This window comes from Melanostigma gelatinosum (genome assembly GCF_949748355.1).
Source record: "Melanostigma gelatinosum genome assembly, chromosome: 5".
NCBI classification, from domain to species: Eukaryota; Metazoa; Chordata; class Actinopteri; order Perciformes; family Zoarcidae; genus Melanostigma; species Melanostigma gelatinosum.
The window spans coordinates 12,906,035-12,927,348 of NC_136638.1; the positions used below are offsets into that span (position 1 = coordinate 12,906,035).

The following is a 21,314-nucleotide window of genomic DNA, read 5'->3' on the forward strand; positions in this document are numbered from 1 at the left end:
CTATTACAATGCTATCAGTATTAAACAGAGGGATAGATGTACATTATTAATCCCAAATTAGGAAATGATTGTTACAACTGCATATTATCCAGGCATTATACAGGAACAGTAAATATATATAACACTAGAGATTTATATGAAATACACAATATAATGAATATATTAGAATACACCAACTATAATATGAAATGTAAAGCTAGGATAACATACTATAAATAAAACAGACATGATCTCCTTGTCTATGGAAACACGATCGTACAAAACGTGATAGGATATCAGGTTACAGTTGTTTATATTGTGTAATTTCTTTCGTCATATATCTTACATTGTATAGCTGCACAATGCTTATCTGGGCATATAGGGCCCAGTTCAAAAGGTTACAACCTCTTTCACTGGAGCCACTATCAAAGAAATGCTAACTGGCCAGAGATTCGATTGTTATTTTCTTAATTAATGCAGTTCTCATACTCGACACAAAGTAATCCTGTCTATTGCTTTTTAAGTTTTTACAGTTATGTCCCTGTGCTCTTCCGTTAATATTGGACCGTATTGTTTATGTATAGCGAACTTCGTTTGTGTTGTGTGTCAGGAGGTTCACATCGATACTCATTACTTTCATATCTGGCGTTGGAAAATTTCAGGACTTTTACTGTGAAGTCTGAGGTCAAAGTGTAACCGGAAGTGTAGTTCCCAGTTCATCCATGAATCCCATTGGTTCTCTTTCCCAGCAGGCACTTCCTGTCTCACATTGGGAAACGCCCACAACGTGACCTCTTCAGAAGCTCGTGCATTCTCAAGTTGACATGGCGGGGACGACATCAGTTTCCGAGCAAACACCTAAATCGTCGCCACCAGCGTTTGTGCCATTTGACTTCTCTCAGCCCCCGCTCATTGAAGGCTTCAACCATTTACCGAGAGCCAAAGATGAGACCTTGAAAGAGAAGTTTCTTAGAAAAACAAAGGAGAACCCATTCGTCCCAATAGGTGAGTTATAGAAGCGGGCCAGCGTGAACGCTGCTGAAAGAAGTTACCGTTACACAAGTACCTCACAGAGGCAGTAGGGTTCGTTACATCTAGTCTTTTACTCTAAAGTCTGGTCAAATATATGCTCTCTGATTAACGTCAGCATTTAAATCTCCACCACACTCAACTGCTTAAATACATTAGCTAGCTACCTTACTACATGTTTGTCACTACCAAAACAACGTGTTGTCATCATCGCTCGTGGATGACGTGAACTTATCTCTTTAATGTTGGGCCTTGACCTCTATTAATGCGACACTGTCTAAGTGGTATCCTTCATTTATTTACTGCATTCAAGTGTGTGGATGTACTCACTGGGGTGTGATTGTTTGTGACATCAGATTACCTTGGTCTCGGTCACAGTCGACCTGTCCAGTACCGGGGCATCGTTCTCCTACATCCTGTCTGTAAGCTGTGTTCTGCTTTGTATTCTACAGGTTGTTTGGGAACAGCAGGAGCGCTGATTTATGGTCTCCGTGCCTTCAATCAAGGGAAAACCAGACAGTCCCAGATGTTGATGAGGGGACGTATCTTTGCTCAAGGCTTCACTGTATTTGCCATTATTGTCGGTGTCTTTACCGCCGTGAAAACCAAGCAATGAAGACGGAGCGATCACACACCTCTGCACCCGCCCATCCAACTCACCAGACCAGATCAAACTCATGACCAGACTCGATTTGACTTTAATTGTGCAACGACAGCATTTGAGTGAGATGCTGACACATATAAATGATATGCTTCTTGCTTTTCTGGAAGGTTTTGATTTCAAATGTTCCCAGGTATTGTTACTGAAATGAACATGACACCTGGCTGATTTAAAAAAATGTAATCTGAAGCTGGTATCCTGTGTGTATTTGAGATCAATGTCTCACTGCGCAGCTGGAAACTTGTTCTTGCTTCTCGTGTCTGTTTAACTTGAGCTTGCTCAACTTGCTTAAAATTGAGGGTAAATGGCTCAAATGCCAATTTCACAGGAGCATGGCCTTCAGCGATGTACCTACGGATGGATGTTACACAATATTTGATCTCCTCACACACAAACTGGGATTGAAGGGATCAATGTCAGCTAGGAAACACGTAAGGACACATTCATTGAGGTGATCATACTCTACTGTTTTTATTTTCCAGTTCCCTTTTAACATTCACTTGTTTCTTTATTCATAATGTCCAAATAGGCAACATGTGAAACAATGTGCAGGCATTACTGTTGAAATTGACACCTTAGTGATTACTGTAAAAAAGAAACTAAAACATATTGGTTTAACAGAGAAAGGGTGCATAAAACTTCTGCTGAGAAATTCAGTTAAATGAGAAATCGCACAAATATTAATCGTGTTAACTCTAAAAATTCAGATGTTTGGTTGCTCATTTAGTTTTTTTGCTGAGATCTTGTCTAATTGAAGAAGAAATCCATCTCGAACTGGAGTAAGAGTTACGTCTAAAAAGGCTACAAGCTTATGCATTTAAAAGAGAAAAAATATGCTCGCAATGTTAAACATGGTAAATAGGGATACAATACAACAAATGTGAACAAAGACTGTTGATGATTCTACATTGATGAGAGGCATAAGTGGTTACAATCTAATAAGCAGAGTAGTGCTTAAGTGTTTGACATCGACCAAAATGCTAATTTATAAAACAACTATAAAATGTGCATCCAAAATATTGCCAGAGGCATGCAAGAAAACTGACCTAATGACAATTTATGAGATAAAAGGGAAGGAAAATGTTGAACTCACAGTAACAATATCTTCTTAAATATAGCAGTGATAAAACTGACCAGCCAAAGGATGTCGTAACAACAGAGCAGTCCTTCATCTTCTCACAAGAGAGTGGGATTAAGTATATTATTTCAATATATATATTAGGCATCAAGAAAGGCGGGAAGCTTTCAAAGATTATAAACATACCAGGGAATTTATGGAAAAGGGCATACAAACTCTTCTGATGCATTGTGAGGTTAAAGCTCAAAAGGCAATGTTTCTCGAACAACATTGTCCCTCTAGCGGACTAGAGGTGTCTGTTTGAGAGAAATGAGGACAGAACGCATACGAGAAACATCCTTTGCCTGTTTGTTGGTTTTCGGATTAAAGTCACAGAGACGGGCTACTCTCTCCCATTCGGATCCTGGACTGTCGCCGTTGCCCTCTGCCAGGATATCCTCCTCTGATGCTCTACAGGTGGGGGGGAGACATGAATGAGCTGGAATAATAGAGGGATTTCACAACAGATTCCAGCAAAACCATCAGAGCCAAACATGGTGCTCTGCCACAAAGTCCAGTCACATGAACAGCACCATGCTCAACAACTTCATGCATTTCTTTACACCAATCATTCCCTTTGTTGTAGATGTAATTATTGTTATTACCTATAGCCTATGTAACAATCACATGTATATAAAATCAATAAAGCAAACGGGTAGTTTTAGTGTGTGGGCATGCATCAGGTGAAAATCAACTAATTCCTGGGGTAGGACATCAAACATTAAAAATCATAAGAATTCTAAACCTACACAAAGCCTATAACATCAGAGTTAGGCTGTTTGTAGAAAGCCTTGTCAGCAATCCTAGTACGCAGGCAAGAAAGCAGGAAAAAGAAGAAGAAAGGAGAACAGTTTCAGTGTCAACACAACAAGCAGAGAACGGTTAGGGCCGGCATTAGAAGGGTTTTGTAAGCGACAGAGAAACAGTTCTAATGAGATGGAAATAAAAGGTTTAAAATGGACTGAGACTGACTTCTGCATTATTGTAGTACAAGTGCAAGCTTTGGATGGCAGGGAATTTCAGGCAACTACCGACTGACTGCTTTGGTGCTTAGGCTATATAGTGTGGAAGAAAACGGTGACATTTGCTCTCTGCTGTTTGCATTCCTTCTAGCTAGCCAGCTTCCTGTTTTGTTTTTCCAGGCATTCTAACTGGACACACTGGTCTGACATGTCATCAGAGAGTTGTCTCTCAGCACACACACACACACACACGGGGAAAGAAACTGGCCAAAACTAGAGCCACAGATGCAGAGTAATACCGTGCCAGACTTGGACAGAGTCTGTAGGAAAGTGTAAGAGAAGAACGGGGTTAGCTCGGTCCAGGAAAGGAGAGACTACAACGTGTTTGTAAGCACAACGTACAACACTGACTGCAACCTGACTAAAATAGAATCTATTAAGTAGAAGAAATAAGCAATAAACAAATTACACACATAGTGCATCTGACTTGACATGCACAGAAATATCTAAAAATCAAATGGTTTCTATTGGGAGAAATAATAATCTGCCAATACAACACTCGATCTGTTCACCTGAATAGAATGTGTTCAGTGTAGTGATTACAAACCAACTGGCGCCGCTCTGCACATTAACCGGGCGGGGCCATGTCAAGACACTAACCTGTTGTTGACCTTGTTCTTCTCCATCTGCTCATTTTGATGTACGTGCCAGTCCTCCAGCTCCTTTTTGGCCTTGTCTCTCCACTCGGCCTCTGCTGCCTTGGATGCCAAGTCTTGTTAGGGAGCAACAGCAGAGGACAACATAGTCAGAGAGTCCTCAAATGAGGAAAAGAGCTGACGTATGATGAGGTCTAACTTTGACACAGGGTAGATGTGCGGCACCATTCGTCTTACAGGTGAACTGCAATACGCTGCATAACAAAACCACACATTCACAGGGACTCATTACAGCTACAAAGAGCATTACACAGTAATTCACTCACCTAACGCCTCAAGGCGTGTCTTCTGCTCCTCCCTCCACTTGCGTAAACTCTCTGGCTCTTGCCTCTGAATATCCACCTGGGCGATAGCTGCATAGTTGTCTGTTGGGCCATTGGACTCCTTTTGGAGGACATAAACCATTTTACTCCATTATAATGAAAAATCAGCAACGTGATCAAATACAAAGTAGATGTAAAAGTACACGATAACAGGAAGGAATGCCAGTGGAAATAAAATCAGTAAAGGAAATGATTTGATGGTGTTCAGAAAAAAACCGTACACACAAAGAGATAAACGTCACACAAAATTAAATCTAGAATCAGACTAAAGATGAATGCTTACCTGAAACATTTCCCCATTCACAGCGGCAAGCTCATCTTCGAAACCGTCTGACATGGTTAAAAATAGATACAAAGTTTACTGTTAGTATGGACTTCTCGGAGTTAGCTACCTTTCTCATCACCTGAGTGAACTTGTGATCTACTGTTGTTCTTAAGATAAAGGTTACAGCTCACATCAGACCGCAGAAATGCAGCAGCACCTGTTTGTTGATGTTTTGTGCGCAGCTTTGTCAGTTAACAGGACAGGTTTTACAGGTTAACATGTAGCTAACATGTTTTAACACTAGCTCAGTTTAATAGCTATGTAACGTTACTATACTTGCTTGGTCGTAATCAGTGTTAAGTTAGTTTTGTCATAGTTTTGACATATACATACATATACGTTACAACGTCAAACGGATGAATGAACGTTTACTAACGTAGCTGTTACGTCAGTTACGCTAGCTAAGCTATAACTGGCTCACTTTTAAATGATAAATGAGCCGACAGTATCAGCTAGTGATGCTATTGTTATCGTATAGGAACTGCTAAACTTTACCTCAGTAACTTTACTAAAGCTACCAGTCCATAGTAACGTTACCGGGTAGGAACATTAGCTAGCTCTAGTTAGCTCGTTAGCTCGCTAGTCGAAGGTGACGTTGGCGTTAGCTCAGTCGTAAACTTGCCGTAGTTGGACAGTGTCGGCTCCGGCGGAGACGTCTGCTCGTCGCCCGCTCCTTCCAGCGCCCCGAACCCTTCGCCGTCGTTCTCTATCCCCGCTATCTCGCTCTCCGTTTGAGCCAGGAAAGCTGCGGCTGGGTCCTCTTCGGTCGTGTGTGCGCCGTTGTCAGCCATCTTTCACAAAAGTGTTTACAAGTTTAACTGAGCTTGGGTAGGTTTAGCTCGCTAGCTAACGTCAAAGCCCCCAAAATTAGGCCACCAGTTTTGCAACGCCAACACAAACTAAATATTTCACTCGAATATCAGCTATTTAAAGTCACGTTAGACGACTGCAAGCAACAGGGCGTACAAATCAATCGTCTGTAATATACAATCGAAGCTTCGACTTCAGGCCCTCACTGATGATTCATGATTTCTTCACTTGTTCTCTGTGATGATGGAGCAGGGCAGCACCCCGAGGGGACCGGCTCCTTTTTTTTAACGCGATTTGTCTCCATCTGCTGGCCATCTGCTGCATGTCTGTAGTCTGCCTGAGATCCATTTGATCAAAAGCCTCACTACTGTATCATCTCAGCTCAAAGTGATGTTTTACTTGTACCAATAATACCAATAGGCATTATAGAGCACATTCATGCACAAAATGCAGCTTAACAGACAATTGTTGACAATAAATATTAAAATACAAAAAAAACAGCGATGGTACTTGTTAAAATACCACACATATAAACGATCTAAGAAGTATTGAAGAACACAAATCCACTACCTAAATTAAAGTAGCAATAACATTAAAAATAAGCACCAAGCCAAATCTACATAATTACCAGAAGCAAGTATACTCACTCATTTTAAAGGAAGACACACCAGCCAATTGAATTTATTTTTACAACTTAGCTACCTTAAAGTTGTTCTTACCAATTGCCTATTCCTATTCCACATGATTTATTTCATATTAGAATACTATTATCAATCCATCCAATCATGGTGACCTGTCCAGGGTGTACCCTGCCTTCGCCCAATATCAGCAGGGATCGACTCCAGCCTGGAACAGGTCGCCAGGCTATAGAGTGATATAGTTATAACTTTAAAACTTTTTTTATAAATGCCTTTTCAGAAAGTGGTACCCAGCATGTGCAACGAGGCTGGTATAGGTGAGGTGGAGCGAATACATTTTGTACTATTTATGGGTTAAAAGCAGAAGTTACATTCCATATATATGTACCTAATGTATATGACGACTACAATAACATTTCATTTAATTTGTTTTAAAAGCTTATTATACTGTATGTACAAAATAAATCTTCAAAGTAACAGTAACTAGCTTTCAGATAAAAGTAGAAGATTAAAACAAACAGGTAGGTAAATCAGATATACGCACATGTTTTGTTATTGTTTTGTTTACCCCAAGAGGTATTCTGTCTGATCAGTAGTTGGTTGCACACACCTGTGGCTGGGAGAACTGAGGATTTTCTGTTAAAGAGCCCAGTTATTGTTAAACAATTTCACATTTGTTTGCTGATATTGCGCAATGATGTATTGTTGACTTTATTTATTTTGAAGCGGCATTAAAAGCCCTTGTGACTGACATGGATTCGCGTTGGTTTTCACAGCCGGGATGCGTGCGAGGCACGGCCTCTCCTGGTTTCCAGCCCGGGTATGAAATGAAGCAGCGGCCCATGTGACTTCTGACGTTTCAGGCGAGTCCTACTAAAAAGAATGTGAGGGAATGATCCTGCTGCTCACCAAGGGATCCACGCTGGCTTCCTGACGTCTGCTTTAAGGAAGTCCGAAAGTTAGCCTTCTTACCGATTGACTTCTTTTTTTTTTTCATCCGGTCGACGTGATGTTTGGCGAAAACAACGAGGGACAAGAGGTGAGCTAATTAATTAGTCCAAACATTTGAATGCATTCCTTCGCGCGTGCGTGTGAAGTTACCTTTTAAAAGCAACTTTTTTTCCCCCAGTCTTAAGTTTGTGTATGGAGCTGTGTTGCTCCCATTTGTGCAGTTTATGGTTTCGTCTATCTGCGCTGAACCCCCACCGGTCTGTAGCGGTGCAAACTACTTTGTTGGAGCCAGTTGTCGTGTTTCCGTCCTGCCAACTTGACTCCTGTCGTGAATGTAAAGGGTTTATTTCAAGGTCTGCCCTGTGATCTTCAGTCTGGGATTAACCGTCGCAACAGATTTCCTTGGACACACTGAATTCATTTTAAAGTAAGCCACATGAGCTCATAATTGCGTCGCCTGTGAGAAAGAAGCGTCTAAGTTCGTGTATTTGAGGGTTGTAGCCTATACAGCACTTTACATTATAAGTTTCTGTAGAAATATTACGGTGACACCATCGATTATAAATAGCAATACCATAAGCAGGGACACCGTACCTTGAATGAGCACCAGGCTGTTGATTTCACCTCTGGCTTAATATAGAGAATGTTTCATTAACTGAAATGCATCCGGTTTCATGGCGTCATATCACTTACTGTCTTATGTTCTGCTCAAAATAACGAAATAATCAATTTGCTGTGTGCTGTTATCACAGTTAAATCTACTTCCATCACCTGTTCCATTTATTGTTCCAAGCAGTCGATCTTATGATTCATTTTCTTGTCTTTTAGGCTTCTCTGTTGGAGGTATAATATGAGAAACATGACAGTAAACGAATCCAAGTTGTGGTTATTAAGACTGTTTATGCAAGCTAGAACTGCATTTCTCCTAAAAGTATATGTATTTAATCTGCAGGTTTTGTGGCTGGGGTATTTGGGTACTTAGCTGGTTGATTGTTATAGTATGTATGTATGTATGTATGTATGTATGTATGTATGTATGTATGTATGTATGTATGTATATATGTATATATATATATGTATATGGCCATAGTGAGATTTCTTTTCTGATTCTGTTCTATGAGCCCTGTTTGAGTTTTTACTATCGTGAGCTTCTCTGTTGCTTTAAGAACTTTAAGATGTTCAAATATAATTGCAGGTCTGCCGGCACTGTGCTTCATGCCCTCTGTAAGGAATGCTGAATTCCACAAGCTTTGCTTCAATTGTGGTCGTCTGCTGCTTCTCAAGTACACTTTAAAAAAAAAAACCATCCATTGACTTTGATGTTAAAGCTTTTGCCAGAATCTAGGGGTAGCTGACGTTACCGCTCTCCGTCCTCCTCTACCCCCCCCCCCCCCCCCTCCCTGTGACTCATGTGGGTGTTGGGCTGAAATAGTTTGGTGTAGTTTTACATTCCTTATATAGCCTCTGAGGAGTGAGGAAAGGCGAGTGCTTGCCTGTGTCACAGACGGCGGCGGGGGTAGGGTTTGCCAACGGAGAGAATCTGCTTGCCCTAGCTTACTGACTCCTAAACGTTCTCCCAGGTTTGGGCTATCGGCCAGCCATTGAGGACAAGGTGGGTTTGCATGGTGGCATCTTTGGAAGCTAGCTGTGTGTCACAAAGAGCGATGACACCTGGTGGGGTTTAGGAGGCGGAGTGTGTTAGGTGTGCAGGTACAGAGGTCAGTACAGCCGTAACTCTCGCAAGTGACACAGCCCAAGTTGCCTTTGGGTTCTAAAATGACCAGGTTATTTAGAGACTTGCTGTTCTATTTCAGTAATCAGTTCTGCCGATTGTTCACACTGTTTTCATGGTTTGACAAATCATGTAAAATATTCAAATATGTCAGGACAAGTTTGTATGTTGTGGGCCAATGTTTCACGATAGTTCACTTTAAATGGTTGAGTTGTTCGTTGAATACAATGAGCTGGCTGCATTGTGAAAGAAGGAAGATGAGGGCTGCTGTTATTGTCCAGTAGAATTTTGATGTTATTTGTTTTGTTGTATACATTTTACATCCCGAGTCAGCCTGTTATATAAACGCCCACCTGAGATGCATCCACCGTCAGTCTGCATGTTGATTCATGTCGGAACATTGTGTCCCAGTGTCAGATCTGGTGTGTTATCGTCTCGTGAGATATGTAAAAGTTAAATTGATTATTTCTGCCAAAAGGCACATTTAAATCATTTTTGTAACATTGTTATTCTCAAAACAGAACTTTTCCAAGATGTAACATTATAGACTCGAAAGAAAACAACTTCAATGTATGTTTCTGTGTGGAATGTGTTGGAAACAAATGCACACAACCAGTGAGCTGCTAAGCTGCTTGGATGAAGCAGAAAAAGACATATTCCCGTCTGTCTGACTAATTGAAAAACTTTCTTCTCCTTTCTCTTCTCCAAGGCGATGAGCGTTTACTCTGTAACCCTCAGCGGCCCAGCGCCTTGGGGCTTCAGGCTGCAGGGTGGCAAGGACTTCAGCATGCCACTCACCGTGTCAAGGGTAAGAAACTGTCTGTTCTTGGAGGCTGCTTGTGTCTGCGTCTGCGCACATTGATGGCTTTGCACTCTTCTTGAAGATTTACATCTGAGGATCATCCTTTAAAGTCATGTTTGTCCCTTCAAGCTTCCATAAAAAAGCCCGTTCACATGTTTTTGTTCATGTTCCGTCGTCTTGATCTCCACACAATGACCCCACCTGAGCATATGCATGTCGTCTTTTGTAAAGGACTTTGTCAGCAGACTGTGGCGTTCATTTTCACGTCACTCACGCTTTTATGGTGTATGTACCAACCCAAATCCAGTCGGTCTCAACATGCAGTATGTGTTGGATTAATGGCATTAATTGGACATGCTGTTGCTTTCGTAGCGCTTTGCACTCTCCATGTTAGGTCACCACCGCCTCACTGAATGAATCTTAAATACTCTATAAACTACTGTCGCTATTGAAGAGAGCAGCAACCACTTTCCAGCCCTTATATGTGCAGTGCTGCTTTGCCTGACAAACACACAGACTCGCACTTGCAGCCACACACGCGCACACACACACACACACACACACACACACACACATGTGCGCCGCACACACAAAATCATTCCAACGTTGCTGCCAGCTATTGCGCACACAGATATGACATTCATTCCCTGACGTTGTTACATTGCTACCTTGGAGGCTGGGATGATGTATAACTGTTAGACTGATTGATGTTAAATCATCAATTATGTTCAATATTTGCAGGTTCCTATTTTCGAGATGATTGGGAGTTAATAGGCAATTATATGTGGGTCAGGCCTCACAAGGTCACTCCACACAGTCTTTCAGTTCTTTGTGTCTTTGTCGCTGCCAGAAAGTCACAGTTGTATTATAGCATTAAAATGAAAAGATGTGAACAAATGATTCACTATTTTATGTTTGCTTCGATAAGTATGGCCTGAAGAGTCGACCGTGTGTTGTAACTGGTGCATCGAGGTGTGTGTGTGTGTGTAGAGCTGACGTAGTCCTGTGGTGAGGAAAGGAGTTATCAGCAGCCGTGTCAGAACATGTCTCGCATCTGCTCTGCTCTCTGGCATCGCAGTCAGAAACACAATGTTCCCCTTGGATCCATGACAAGAAACATTTTCTTGTACCCATTAAAGACCAAACTGAGTTTTGATGAGTTGCCCAAAACAAAAACAGGGATTTCTGGTGGGGCTATAGGAGTTGACTCAGAGTCATTTCAGTGTAGACTGTCAAGGCGTGACTGTCAGCGGGTGTGTCCGTGGCTGTAGTTGAATGAGCTTGACTAATCAGCCAGTGCAGGAGGCCAGTTGTTCTGCAATCCATGTACATTACACAAGCTGATTGTATTTATTTAATTTTTTTTATCCTCGCTGACACGCATCGCTTACATTTTCTGTATTGCAAAGTCTTTCACGGTCAGTCTCCACAACATTTTTTTTAGACCAAGGTTTGTCTAAGCAGCTTGTGTGTGTGAAATTGATAATGGCTCCCCTTTCTGAAAAACAGAACAAAAACCAGTACAGCTGAGATTGTAGCCTTAACGACTGGTCAGTGGGTGATGTCGTTGGCTCGTTCCAGCAGTCCACCAGGCTGCAGGTGTACAGGAGGTATAAAGACGTTACAGGTTGTCTCTGTTTACATCTGTGGAACTGTTGGCTCTCCTTGCGTTTGTCATAAAAGACTGGACAGTGAATCACACGGTCGCAGAGGCTGAAAACTGCCCAACCAGGGGACGTAAACCTCAAAGATATACAGCATCCCTTAGTAACAGGAAGAAAAGGCAGGCCACTCGCTTGGCTTGGGAAGATTTTAATGGGTGGTCTTTCTTTACTGCTCTGTAGCAGATGCGATACGAATCTCAAGCCAGACAGTCGGTTAAAAGAGATTACACAATGAAGAAGATGTTGAGTGATGGGACAAAAGGCTCATTAAATACGCTTTGATTGCGGAAAAGTGATAACTCCTGATGGATCAATGCGTTCAAGTGCGTCTTGTGAAGATTAGATGACAGCTAGTGCTGTTGAGAGCGGATTCATTTCTAGCTTATGGTCATTTAGGTACTTTGAGTTTGGTCTTACTGTGGCAGATTGTCACATCATCAATAGCTTCATGTTTAATCATGCAGCCTGTTTTTGTTGTACTGTAAATGGAGATTGGGATCATCTGTGCATTGATTTGGAAAGTCGTGGGTCCGGACTGGTAACTTCCTTTGTGTGTGTGTGAGGGAGTTGGTATATAGGTTTCCATGCTCTATGAATACTTGTTTCCTTCCTCATCTGTCTGCGAGCCTGGAAAGCTATATGCTTTCTCAGCATTCCTGGGATTTTTGTCGTATCCCCCCCTGTCGCTGCCACCATAATCCTCTTGTCTCCGTCTGTGTCTGTCTTCCACGCTGACTTTTCTGGTGCATATGATGGACTCCTCCAATCTCGCTGGAATACATTTCCAGTGAGATCAGAGGGAACGAGACCATGCCAAGACAAAGTGTTGACCGTCACAGTGAAAGGGGGAGAAACAGTTTGACCGTAGCATAATATGTATACACCCATTTATCATCTGGAAAAATATGTACCTAACTTTTATTTGACTATCTTGTAGTATTAATAACCCACTTTTTGTTTTCTTAGCCTTGCGTTAGAAGATGTAAAAAACAACAGTGAAATCAGAACAGAGTGCTCTTGACCCTTCTGTTGGTATAATAACATATCACTGTATCCATTTCAATCAGACACTGTGATAGCGTCCCAGCCTGGGATGAAAACTGAACTGAAATTTCTATTAGGGTTGGAAATGTAATGTTATTGGTATTTAAAGGGATAGTCGAGCAGTTTAGCATTGTACTTCCATAAAGGTTTGAGACGTGGGAGACTGATCGAAAAAATGGTGAAATATCGGAGGCCGAGCTAGCTTGACTTAAGTCCCTAGTTATGGGTCAAGATCCAAAAACACTGGATCCTACATTACCCATAATGCAGCTCGATGGCGCCTTCTTCTCCAGCTTTAACACAGAATTTCTGTTGCTAAATCTGCAGCCTCCAAACCCAAGCTCAGATAACCCGGATGATGTCATCATTCTCGCTGAACGCTAAAGGACTGGCGCCTGACAGCCGACTCATATTCTGGGTAAAATGTCCAGTCGGCCCTCAACACACCAGCATCTCTTCCAATGAAAACTGACTTCTGAAACATCTTCATCCTTTTTGTTTGATCCTGCCTCCAGAAAGGGCATACTCTGTCTTTACCCTTTTCTACACAACCCATGTGGCAACTTTTTTTTCCCCTTGAATTTCTCTAGACCATGAGAGGTCTAAGGTATACTTCAGTCAAATTACATCTCTCTCCACATGTCTGCCCCAAGATCCTTAATTCAAAAGGAGAGGCCTAAACTTTAGGAGGCGAGATGTCATCGTAACACCGTTTCATTGCCATTTCAATTGTGTCTGCCCTAATCTAAGGCAGCGCTAACCCCTCTGAGGAGTTTCTCGAGATGTCTGTCCCAGATCTCGTACCATCCCAATTCCATAAACATTATGATACCATAACTGAGCCTCCTGAGCACCATCTGGTTGCGGTCTACAAACACAAGCCACAACTCTCTAAAATCAAATGTTTGGAGGAAATTGTAGACTGTCGAGTCATCCCTCCACCACTGCGTGCGCGCGTGTGCGTGTGCGTGTGCGTGCGCGTGCGTGTGTGTGTGTGTGTGGTAGACCATCTGTTGCGTTATCACTTGGATACTCTTTAAACACTCCCTTTCTCATACACGTACACACTCTGGGAAGAGAGGCCTTGTTAGAGGGGTGAATTAATAATTCAGTACTTGCTGATAGATCGCCCACGGGGGGCATTTCTTGTGTCGTTCGTTAGAGGTGAATGTCTTCCGTTGTGATCAGTGCAGTGGTGTTTTAAGGTGACTTACTGCTAGGTGTTCCACTGCAGCCGTTTCGGTGGGCCCACATACTTGCAGGGTTGGTTTTCCGTTTCTCAGAGGGATATTTATGGCCTTGCATCAGCTGTGCTGTGCGAGTGATGTAAGGACAGGCTGTTTCTCGGCCCCCAAATAGCCGCGGAAAGAATAAAAGTTAGCCGGTGCAGAGTTACACGGCCAGTATATCTGCAGATGTAGATAAACTTTAGTGAAGTTCAACCAAAAAGCAAGAGTGGGTATGAGGCTGTGACTGACCATGTCAAGGGAAGCACTTCAAAGGTGTTGTATTTTGAGAAGTTGGCTCATGCTTTGAAATTCGATAGCCGACCAAAACAGCCCCACTGCTGTGCTCTGCCAAAAGGCCTTGAAACGGGCTAGCAACCATGAGGCTGACCCCCGTGTTTGCGAATACCTTCAGTTGCACAGACGTCATGCCGTTGGTGTGAACTCAGCCGCAATCATATTTGCACGAAAATAATTCCTGGCCGGATGAGTCGTTTGTTACTTGTGTCAAAGGAATCGGCCAAATCAAGAGCCGTCTTTGTGCTATCGCTGCGCCATGACGTTATCATCCATCATGTTGCATCCCTGGTTGCTGTAAGGGAGAGTGCAGCGCGTTGCCTTCAGGAACATGTTGTCCACCGTCCTTTGTCATATTGACAAACTGCTGGAGGGGTGTAGGGTTCCCCCCCCCCCCCCCACCATCTGAAGGTCTGAGCGCAGCAACTTTAACTGCTGCCTTCTCAAGTGAGGGAGCAGCTGCACACTGAACCTGAGCCAGGAGCACAGTTGTCTGTGTCCATCAGTAACTCTGCTCACACAGACTCTCATGCACGTACAAACACAACCTAGTCTGTAGGACTCTCCTTTTTAACCTCCTTTGTCTCACCTTTTACATTTAGAACATTCGGATGGGTAACAAATAGAATGCAAAACCAGCATAAAATGAGTAAGGGGGTTGGGGGCCACCACAGGCCTCCAGAGCAGCTTCAGTGCTCTTTGGTGTAGAAGATCCAAGTCTCTGGAACTCTACTAACTCTCCTATTCCTGTTCATCAAAACATTCTGTGACCCCTTGGGCTCTGTACGAAAACATTTGCATTCCTCATTTCATAGTTTATCTTTAGTTCTTCACCTGTCTGTGTTTCCCATGCTGTTTTTATATAAATAGAATTTTACTCTTTGCACAGACCCACATTCCCAACCTACTTCAGGGTTTGCTTGCAATTAATTTCATTGCTCAATTTGATTCCGTTTCTTGTCTGAGAAGATGACTCACGACGATGGTCTTTTCTGTTCATTGTCGACACTACAGGGGTATCTATTACTGCACTGGCTAGTAACATTTTAAAACTTCTTTAATTTAACAGATTTTGTTAGAATTAAACAGCTACAGCTCCCTTGAGGTGTTGCCGGTGCTTTTGTGGTTGAGGCTCATGGTGTTTTTGTTGTTAAACGCGAGTAAAAGCTTTGTTTTGTTAAAATATTTCTCCTCAAGTTTTTAAATCTAGTATATCAGTAAAAAAGGGTTCTGCGGCTCTCTGTAGTGCCAGGCTGTGCCCCCTCTTCAGAACATGTCACTGGTGCACATGTCACAGTTGTTTTTCCTCAAGTGTACGCTGTTCAAACTCTTTCAAGTCTTCTTAAACTGGAGAAATGATTTCTTTTGTAACCCCTCTAATTGCTTCCAGTGAGTGCAAATCAAAGCCAATTAAAGTGATGTTTGAACTTTGCTGTAGAATAAATATAGCTTGGACTGCCCCAGCGGAATGCATTTCTTCCTCCTTTTTTTTATTTTTTATTTTTTTTTTTAGCTTTGGCGTCTTTCAAATCAACACAGGCTTTAACGTTGTTGTCTGTGCGGGGAGCGGAGTTCTCAGCCTGAGCCTGTCGTCGGTTTACGGAGCATATTACCTCCCTGCTCACACAAGCGTTGATGTTTAATGTTCGGAATCAAAGCGGCAAGTGTGATAGCTTAGCTGAACATGGCAGAAAAGTATTGATTGAACCGCTTTCAGGAGTCCTCTGAGCTTTTGACGAGCTAACATTTGCAGGGATCCATGACATCAGAGAGTAATCCTAATAGATTTTCTTTTTTTGCCAGAGATCCTGACACTCGCTGACTTATCTGATGCTGAACACTTTGAACTCCAGTTATCTGAGACTTTGACACAAGTCTCAAGTTTCATGAAGCCGCATGGGCAAGCTGACTAAGCCCTTACTAAACACGATGTGGCATCTCTGCTCTGAATATTAGACTCTGTAACAAGACTCCGGCCTTCTGCTCTGACTCAATATGTCTGGGTGACGAGAGGATGATGTCATTGTTTTGTCAGTGACTTACCTGTCTTTCTGGCTGGGTTGTTCCAGTAAATGATGTGACTATTTGTAACATATGGTCCTTGTCTGCAGCTGTCAGCAGTTCCTTTCAGAGTCACATCTGCAGCAAATCATACACTGATGACTGATGACATCATGATGACCTATAATGCCTGTTCCCGATAGTGTTGAGTGAAATATCTCGGCCGGCTTGTCAGGGCCCAGACACACAGGCTCCCTGAGCTGATTATTAAGTGTTGTTCACGGACATTGTAGCAGAGTCGACTGAACACGTTCAGATTTCCTGGATTTTGCTTTAAACTGCTGATGCGTGTAAGATTATAGTGAAGTCAGACAATGACGTTTAAGTACTTTTTCCACTCCGTTTATCAAAATTATTTTGAGACATGACCTACCGACTATGATAACAAAGAAAAAATGCCATCCTCGAAAAAGAACGAGATACAAGAAGGAGACAAATATTGCAGAATTGTTAAGTTCATGGTATGGTTGTATTTGGCCAATTCTAGGACCAGTAGCTGTGTGATTTTATAGTTCCTGAGGACATGTTTTCATCCACATTGCTGTCCTCTCCTGTGAAGACCTTGTACCTCTAACTTCTGCCTGGTTTCTGTTCCTGTGTTGTTTTTTTGTTTTTTTTCCAGCTGACCCCGGACGGTAAGGCGGCTCATGCTGGTGTCGGGGTAGGAGACTGGGTGGTGTCCATCAGTGACACTAATGCAGAAGACATGACCCATGTGGAGGCACAGAACAAGATCAGAGCTGCAACAGACTCCCTTACCCTCACCCTCACCAAGTAAGTCATATGGCAATGTGTTATGAAATGACATGCTCACACCCTCCATCTTATCTCGGTCAAACACATCGGCATAAAACACCACAACATGTGAGCGTGAAAGAGGTGAAACATACCATAATTAGATTTGGTTGCAAAACATATTGGTATAAAATCACACACACTCAAGTTTTAGGTTTAGACTTTGACTTCATTTTACTCACAAAAGTCCCAACCAATGCTGTCTAAAATATAATTATGAAATGAATCCTGTTTGTCTCCGTTGTCTATGTAGTGAGCAGGATATTTCAAACACTGTTGAAATGTGAAGAAACCCGTATCTTTGCATAAAGGTGTGCACGATTCCACCCACATAGATTTCCAATAGTTTAAAACTGCTTTATTTTTTTTATCACTCTATAAATGATGTCCAATCTTCACATAATTGGTTCTGCCCTGTTTTCCTACGACCGTTAATGCCAAAGTCTCGCTGGCGTGGCCGAGCAGAAACAAACTCACTAAATGCATTCTGCAATTGCAGCCTCATTCATAAGACGGGTGCAGAGCACTCCTGCAAAATCTCATGCATTTTAGCTCCGAGATAATGAAGGTGGACAATTACACTTTGTACGAAACAAGAATTCCCAGGATTTAGGTCTTTTATACAAAATCCGACTTTATCATCCATCAATATGTATGATGATTGCAACCTCTCAACATTATCAGCTACGGAAGTAACCGGAGGATTGTGAGGTACATGCTCTGAATTCTTTCTGGTATTGCATCAATATTCTGTCCTCACAATACAAAAGAAGCAGTCAGGGGTCAGTAGTCTGCACTTAGCAGCAGATATGCATGCCAAATGTTGTCAGGCGGATACACTGGCCTTTGTGTGGTAGGAGCCACAAGTACCTTACTTCATGCCTCAGTTCATAATGGATCTAGAGAAAGTCTTTCTTCAGATTAAAACACTTGGTTGTTAAGTGTGTGCCAGAAAATCATCTTCTTCTTAATGTGGCTTGACTTATTTTAATTAGCACTGGATAACTAACAAAAAGGCAGCACCCGTACCTGCTCACATAACTCCTGCCAGGAATTCCTGACTGATGAAGTATCTCTGTAGAGTGCAGGCCAAATGTTTCATCAGAATCTTAATTATAAGAAAGAGACTTCCCTCCCACAAAAGGCTGGAATGTAACCATGATGAGCTTTGCCGCTGTCATGAGACTACTTATGAGTATCGTAAAGTAAAGAGGTTGTGATCCCTGCTGTAACGCCGCTATTTTCACATCGTGTTCATTTTCTTGTTGCCTGCCAAGAGACTCGACTGTTGAGTTTGCTGAGAGTCAAAACAGCCACAGTTCATTTGATATGACCCTCCAGAAGAAAACAGCCCGTACATAAACTAACAGTTTGACACGTAGAGATCAGGGGGTATACAGTATTTGCTGCACATTGCTCAACATATAATTTGCTCCTCTCATGTTCATAAAACATGGATTTCTCAGCACAGATCACTTCATCCAGTGGGTTTAAAAGTTAATGTGTTCTATTTAAAATAGGTTTATTCGTGTGGTTGTTTTTATTTAACGGGAAAGGAAGTTGGCGTTTGTATTTCTTAGTAATATATTACAGAGCTGCATTGATTAGTCTATTGATTCATTAGTCATTCAACAGGAAACTATTAGGCAACTATTTCTATAAATTATTTATCAAGTCGGTGATCTCCATTCTGCATCTATAGTGAAAGTTAGTTTAAGTCCTAATACAAAACGAATACTGAGCACATGATGTGTTCTGCCAAACCGCTTAAAACCAAAAAAAAAAGTAAAGGAGCAAAGATTAAACTGGTTTATGAATGAATGAATGAATTTTATTTATATAGCGCTTTTCACAGGCAATAACATCACAAAGTGCTTAACAGAGCAGACATTTAAAAGCATAAAAAACACAATGTGACCCTACGGTCAATAAATTATAAACACAGAGAAAAGTAAAAAATAAAAATGTAAAACATATTTTAAGAGCAGGTCTAGGACATGGGTTTACTGTTACACAAACGCCAGCCTAAACGGGTGGGTTTTGAGCTGGCTTTTAAAAGTATCCACAGTATCTGCGAGGCGCAGAGTTTCACTTTAGTTTGAATAGAATAGCTTGAGAAAGGTGAAAAGTACGACTGCGTCTTCGGGCAATTGTAGGAAAAAATAATATGACTGGTCGGGGGAGGATAGTAATATTTAGAGAGAACTTGACGAGACAAAAACTCTGCTAGATAAATTAGGTGAAATTTACTCTCAAAGTATTATTATCGTAAGGATTGCTTCTGAGTGAGGTGAAGGTTCTGAAAGATGCATACATGTCTCTTTGATATTAAAACGCGTGTTACCAAAGTTACACATTGACGCGTTTAAAGGACTGCACCCAACTGTGACTGTCGGTGTGAAGGGGAAATAACACAGAAAAGGTACATAAGTGCTTGTGTTGAACCACAGATTACGGTGAATTATGTCCTTAGAGTTGGCTGGTGAGAGGGACGTCTTTAATACTCTGCTTAACCGGCTGCTCCTGCCATCCGGAGATAAGAACGAATGGATGGATGGAGAGTTCGTCACAACACAACATATTTTGCACTGCGGCGGCTCACGTCGCCGCAGTGTTCAGGATAGGCATCTGTGGTGTGACCAGGTTGATCCAACCTTGCAAAGTGAACTATTTCGCATTGGTTTTGCGTTCCCCCATCTTTCCGATTTTTTTTTTTTTTACCTTGTGAATTTATGATTTAATAATCTTGCAAATTTGATGTTCTTTGAGAATAAAGCAGCAAATTTACGAGAAAAAAGAGGCAGATTTTGAGTTGGGGCTTTGTGGAGTGTTACTACTACAATCTTGTATGCAATATGTAGTTTCATAAATCTTGCAGCAGGTTATCATTATGCCCAAAGATAACGAGAGTTACTGTATCTAGTAGGGGTGTTCTAAAAGGTTGCTGCTCTTTGCTATCAAAGAGCAGCAATTCCTGCATTTCATACAGCCAAGAAGATGCACTGCTGATGTTGCATGTTTCTTTTTGTATTCCTGCAGAAAGACGTCACACGGAACGAACACTAAATGCCTTAAAAGGAGTGTGTGTGTGAAGGAGAGAGAGCAGTAGAGACATGGGTGGGGTTTTTCAGAGTTTAAAAGTAGAGGAGAATTAGAAAAGTGAGTGGGAGAGTCCTGTTGGCCTCTGTGGTGAGGGGATAAGTCAAAGAAAGTGACGCCGCGCTCTCTGCAGAGGGATGGATCAGTCGTTCTACTTGAGCAGGATGATGCGTCCGTCTAACGGACGTTCAGAACTCCAACTCAGACTTGGATAGTGTTATCTGAACAAGATGTCCTTGCTGTTTTGGGCGGCTATGCGATGCCAAAACCTGAATGTGAATTATGTAAACAAATTTTGAACGACTTAGAACAAATCATCTTTTGTGTGTTATCGTAGCAAACTTCATTACACTGAAAGCTTGCTGTAGTTATTTCTATGCGGGTTTGAGATTTGTTTTTATTCTTGTAAGGATTTCTCTTGTGACGGAAGATGAAATTGAGGTGTTGAGGGGTGTTTCATACCAAAAACCTGTAGCTTTGTGTGTGAAATATTGTTTAAAATGGGGCGGTGATGGCAGCAAATATTGTTTTGCATTTTAAAACACAAGCCCATTTAATGAAGCGTTCCCTCACAGGGACTGGTGTAATGCTTGGATAGGCCTGTGATAAGCCACAGCTTCACTTCACCGTACTTTGTGCGGCATTCGGGGGTTTCCCTCCTCGATCCCTCATCTCCATGTGGAGGCCAGCTATTGTAAACATCTCACATTCTTCCACTACCCATGACTCCCCAGTCTGCTCTCTTCATCTCGCCTTCTCCTATTATTGTATTGTAAGACAAATATTGTTTTGCTGAAGCACTTCCCAGAGAAGAGCTGGTGTCAGTTTTATTTATTCGTGTCTTGGCTGCGATCCACCGTTTCTTTTATGTGAAGAGAGGAGGACAGCACGGTGATGACATATGGTCTATTGTTTGCTTTAGTGCCTCATTTTGTTCAACACCAATGATCATTTGGTGTCATTTTTATGGGGAAGGTTGAGGCTTTATCCAGGGGCGTTTTATAGGAAGTGGAATCCAAAAAAATACGGGCAATAGATTTTCAGCTTCAAAGAAAGGAGATCATGTCGCAGCTACAGGGACTC

The 21,314-nt window shown here is 42.0% G+C and overlaps 2 protein-coding genes across 6 annotated transcripts in view; one reads left to right on the top strand and one right to left on the bottom strand.

Annotated features, from left to right (window-relative positions):
* Positions 1 to 2,124: 2,124 nt before the first annotated feature.
* Positions 2,125 to 7,600, bottom strand: cltb (clathrin, light chain B). Of its 5 annotated transcripts, none has more exons than XM_079268964.1 (8): positions 7,470 to 7,600; positions 5,735 to 5,903; positions 5,071 to 5,117; positions 4,731 to 4,848; positions 4,409 to 4,520; positions 4,048 to 4,068; positions 3,536 to 3,589; positions 2,125 to 3,197 (listed from the first exon to the last, which is right to left on the bottom strand). In XM_079268964.1, the coding sequence occupies exons 2-8, from the start codon at positions 5,901 to 5,903 to the stop codon at positions 3,026 to 3,028; spliced, it is 693 nt and encodes a 230-aa protein (XP_079125090.1). In that variant the 5' UTR covers positions 7,470 to 7,600; the 3' UTR covers positions 2,125 to 3,025. The 5 variants fall into 5 exon arrangements, with proteins under 5 accessions (XP_079125090.1, XP_079125091.1, XP_079125089.1 ...); XM_079268965.1 differs by lacking the exon at positions 7,470 to 7,600 and adding an exon at positions 7,313 to 7,427; XM_079268963.1 differs by lacking the exon at positions 7,470 to 7,600 and having other exon boundaries at positions 5,735 to 6,471.
* Positions 7,458 to 21,314, top strand: part of pdlim7 (PDZ and LIM domain 7) — a 28,955-nt gene continuing 15,098 nt past the window's right edge. Inside the window, exons 1-3 of the mRNA XM_079268968.1 lie at positions 7,458 to 7,599; positions 9,953 to 10,051; positions 16,960 to 17,111. Of these exons, the coding sequence (XP_079125094.1) occupies positions 7,570 to 7,599; positions 9,953 to 10,051; positions 16,960 to 17,111 (281 nt within the window). The 5' untranslated portion in view covers positions 7,458 to 7,569. The remainder of the gene's footprint in view (positions 7,600 to 9,952; positions 10,052 to 16,959; positions 17,112 to 21,314) is intronic.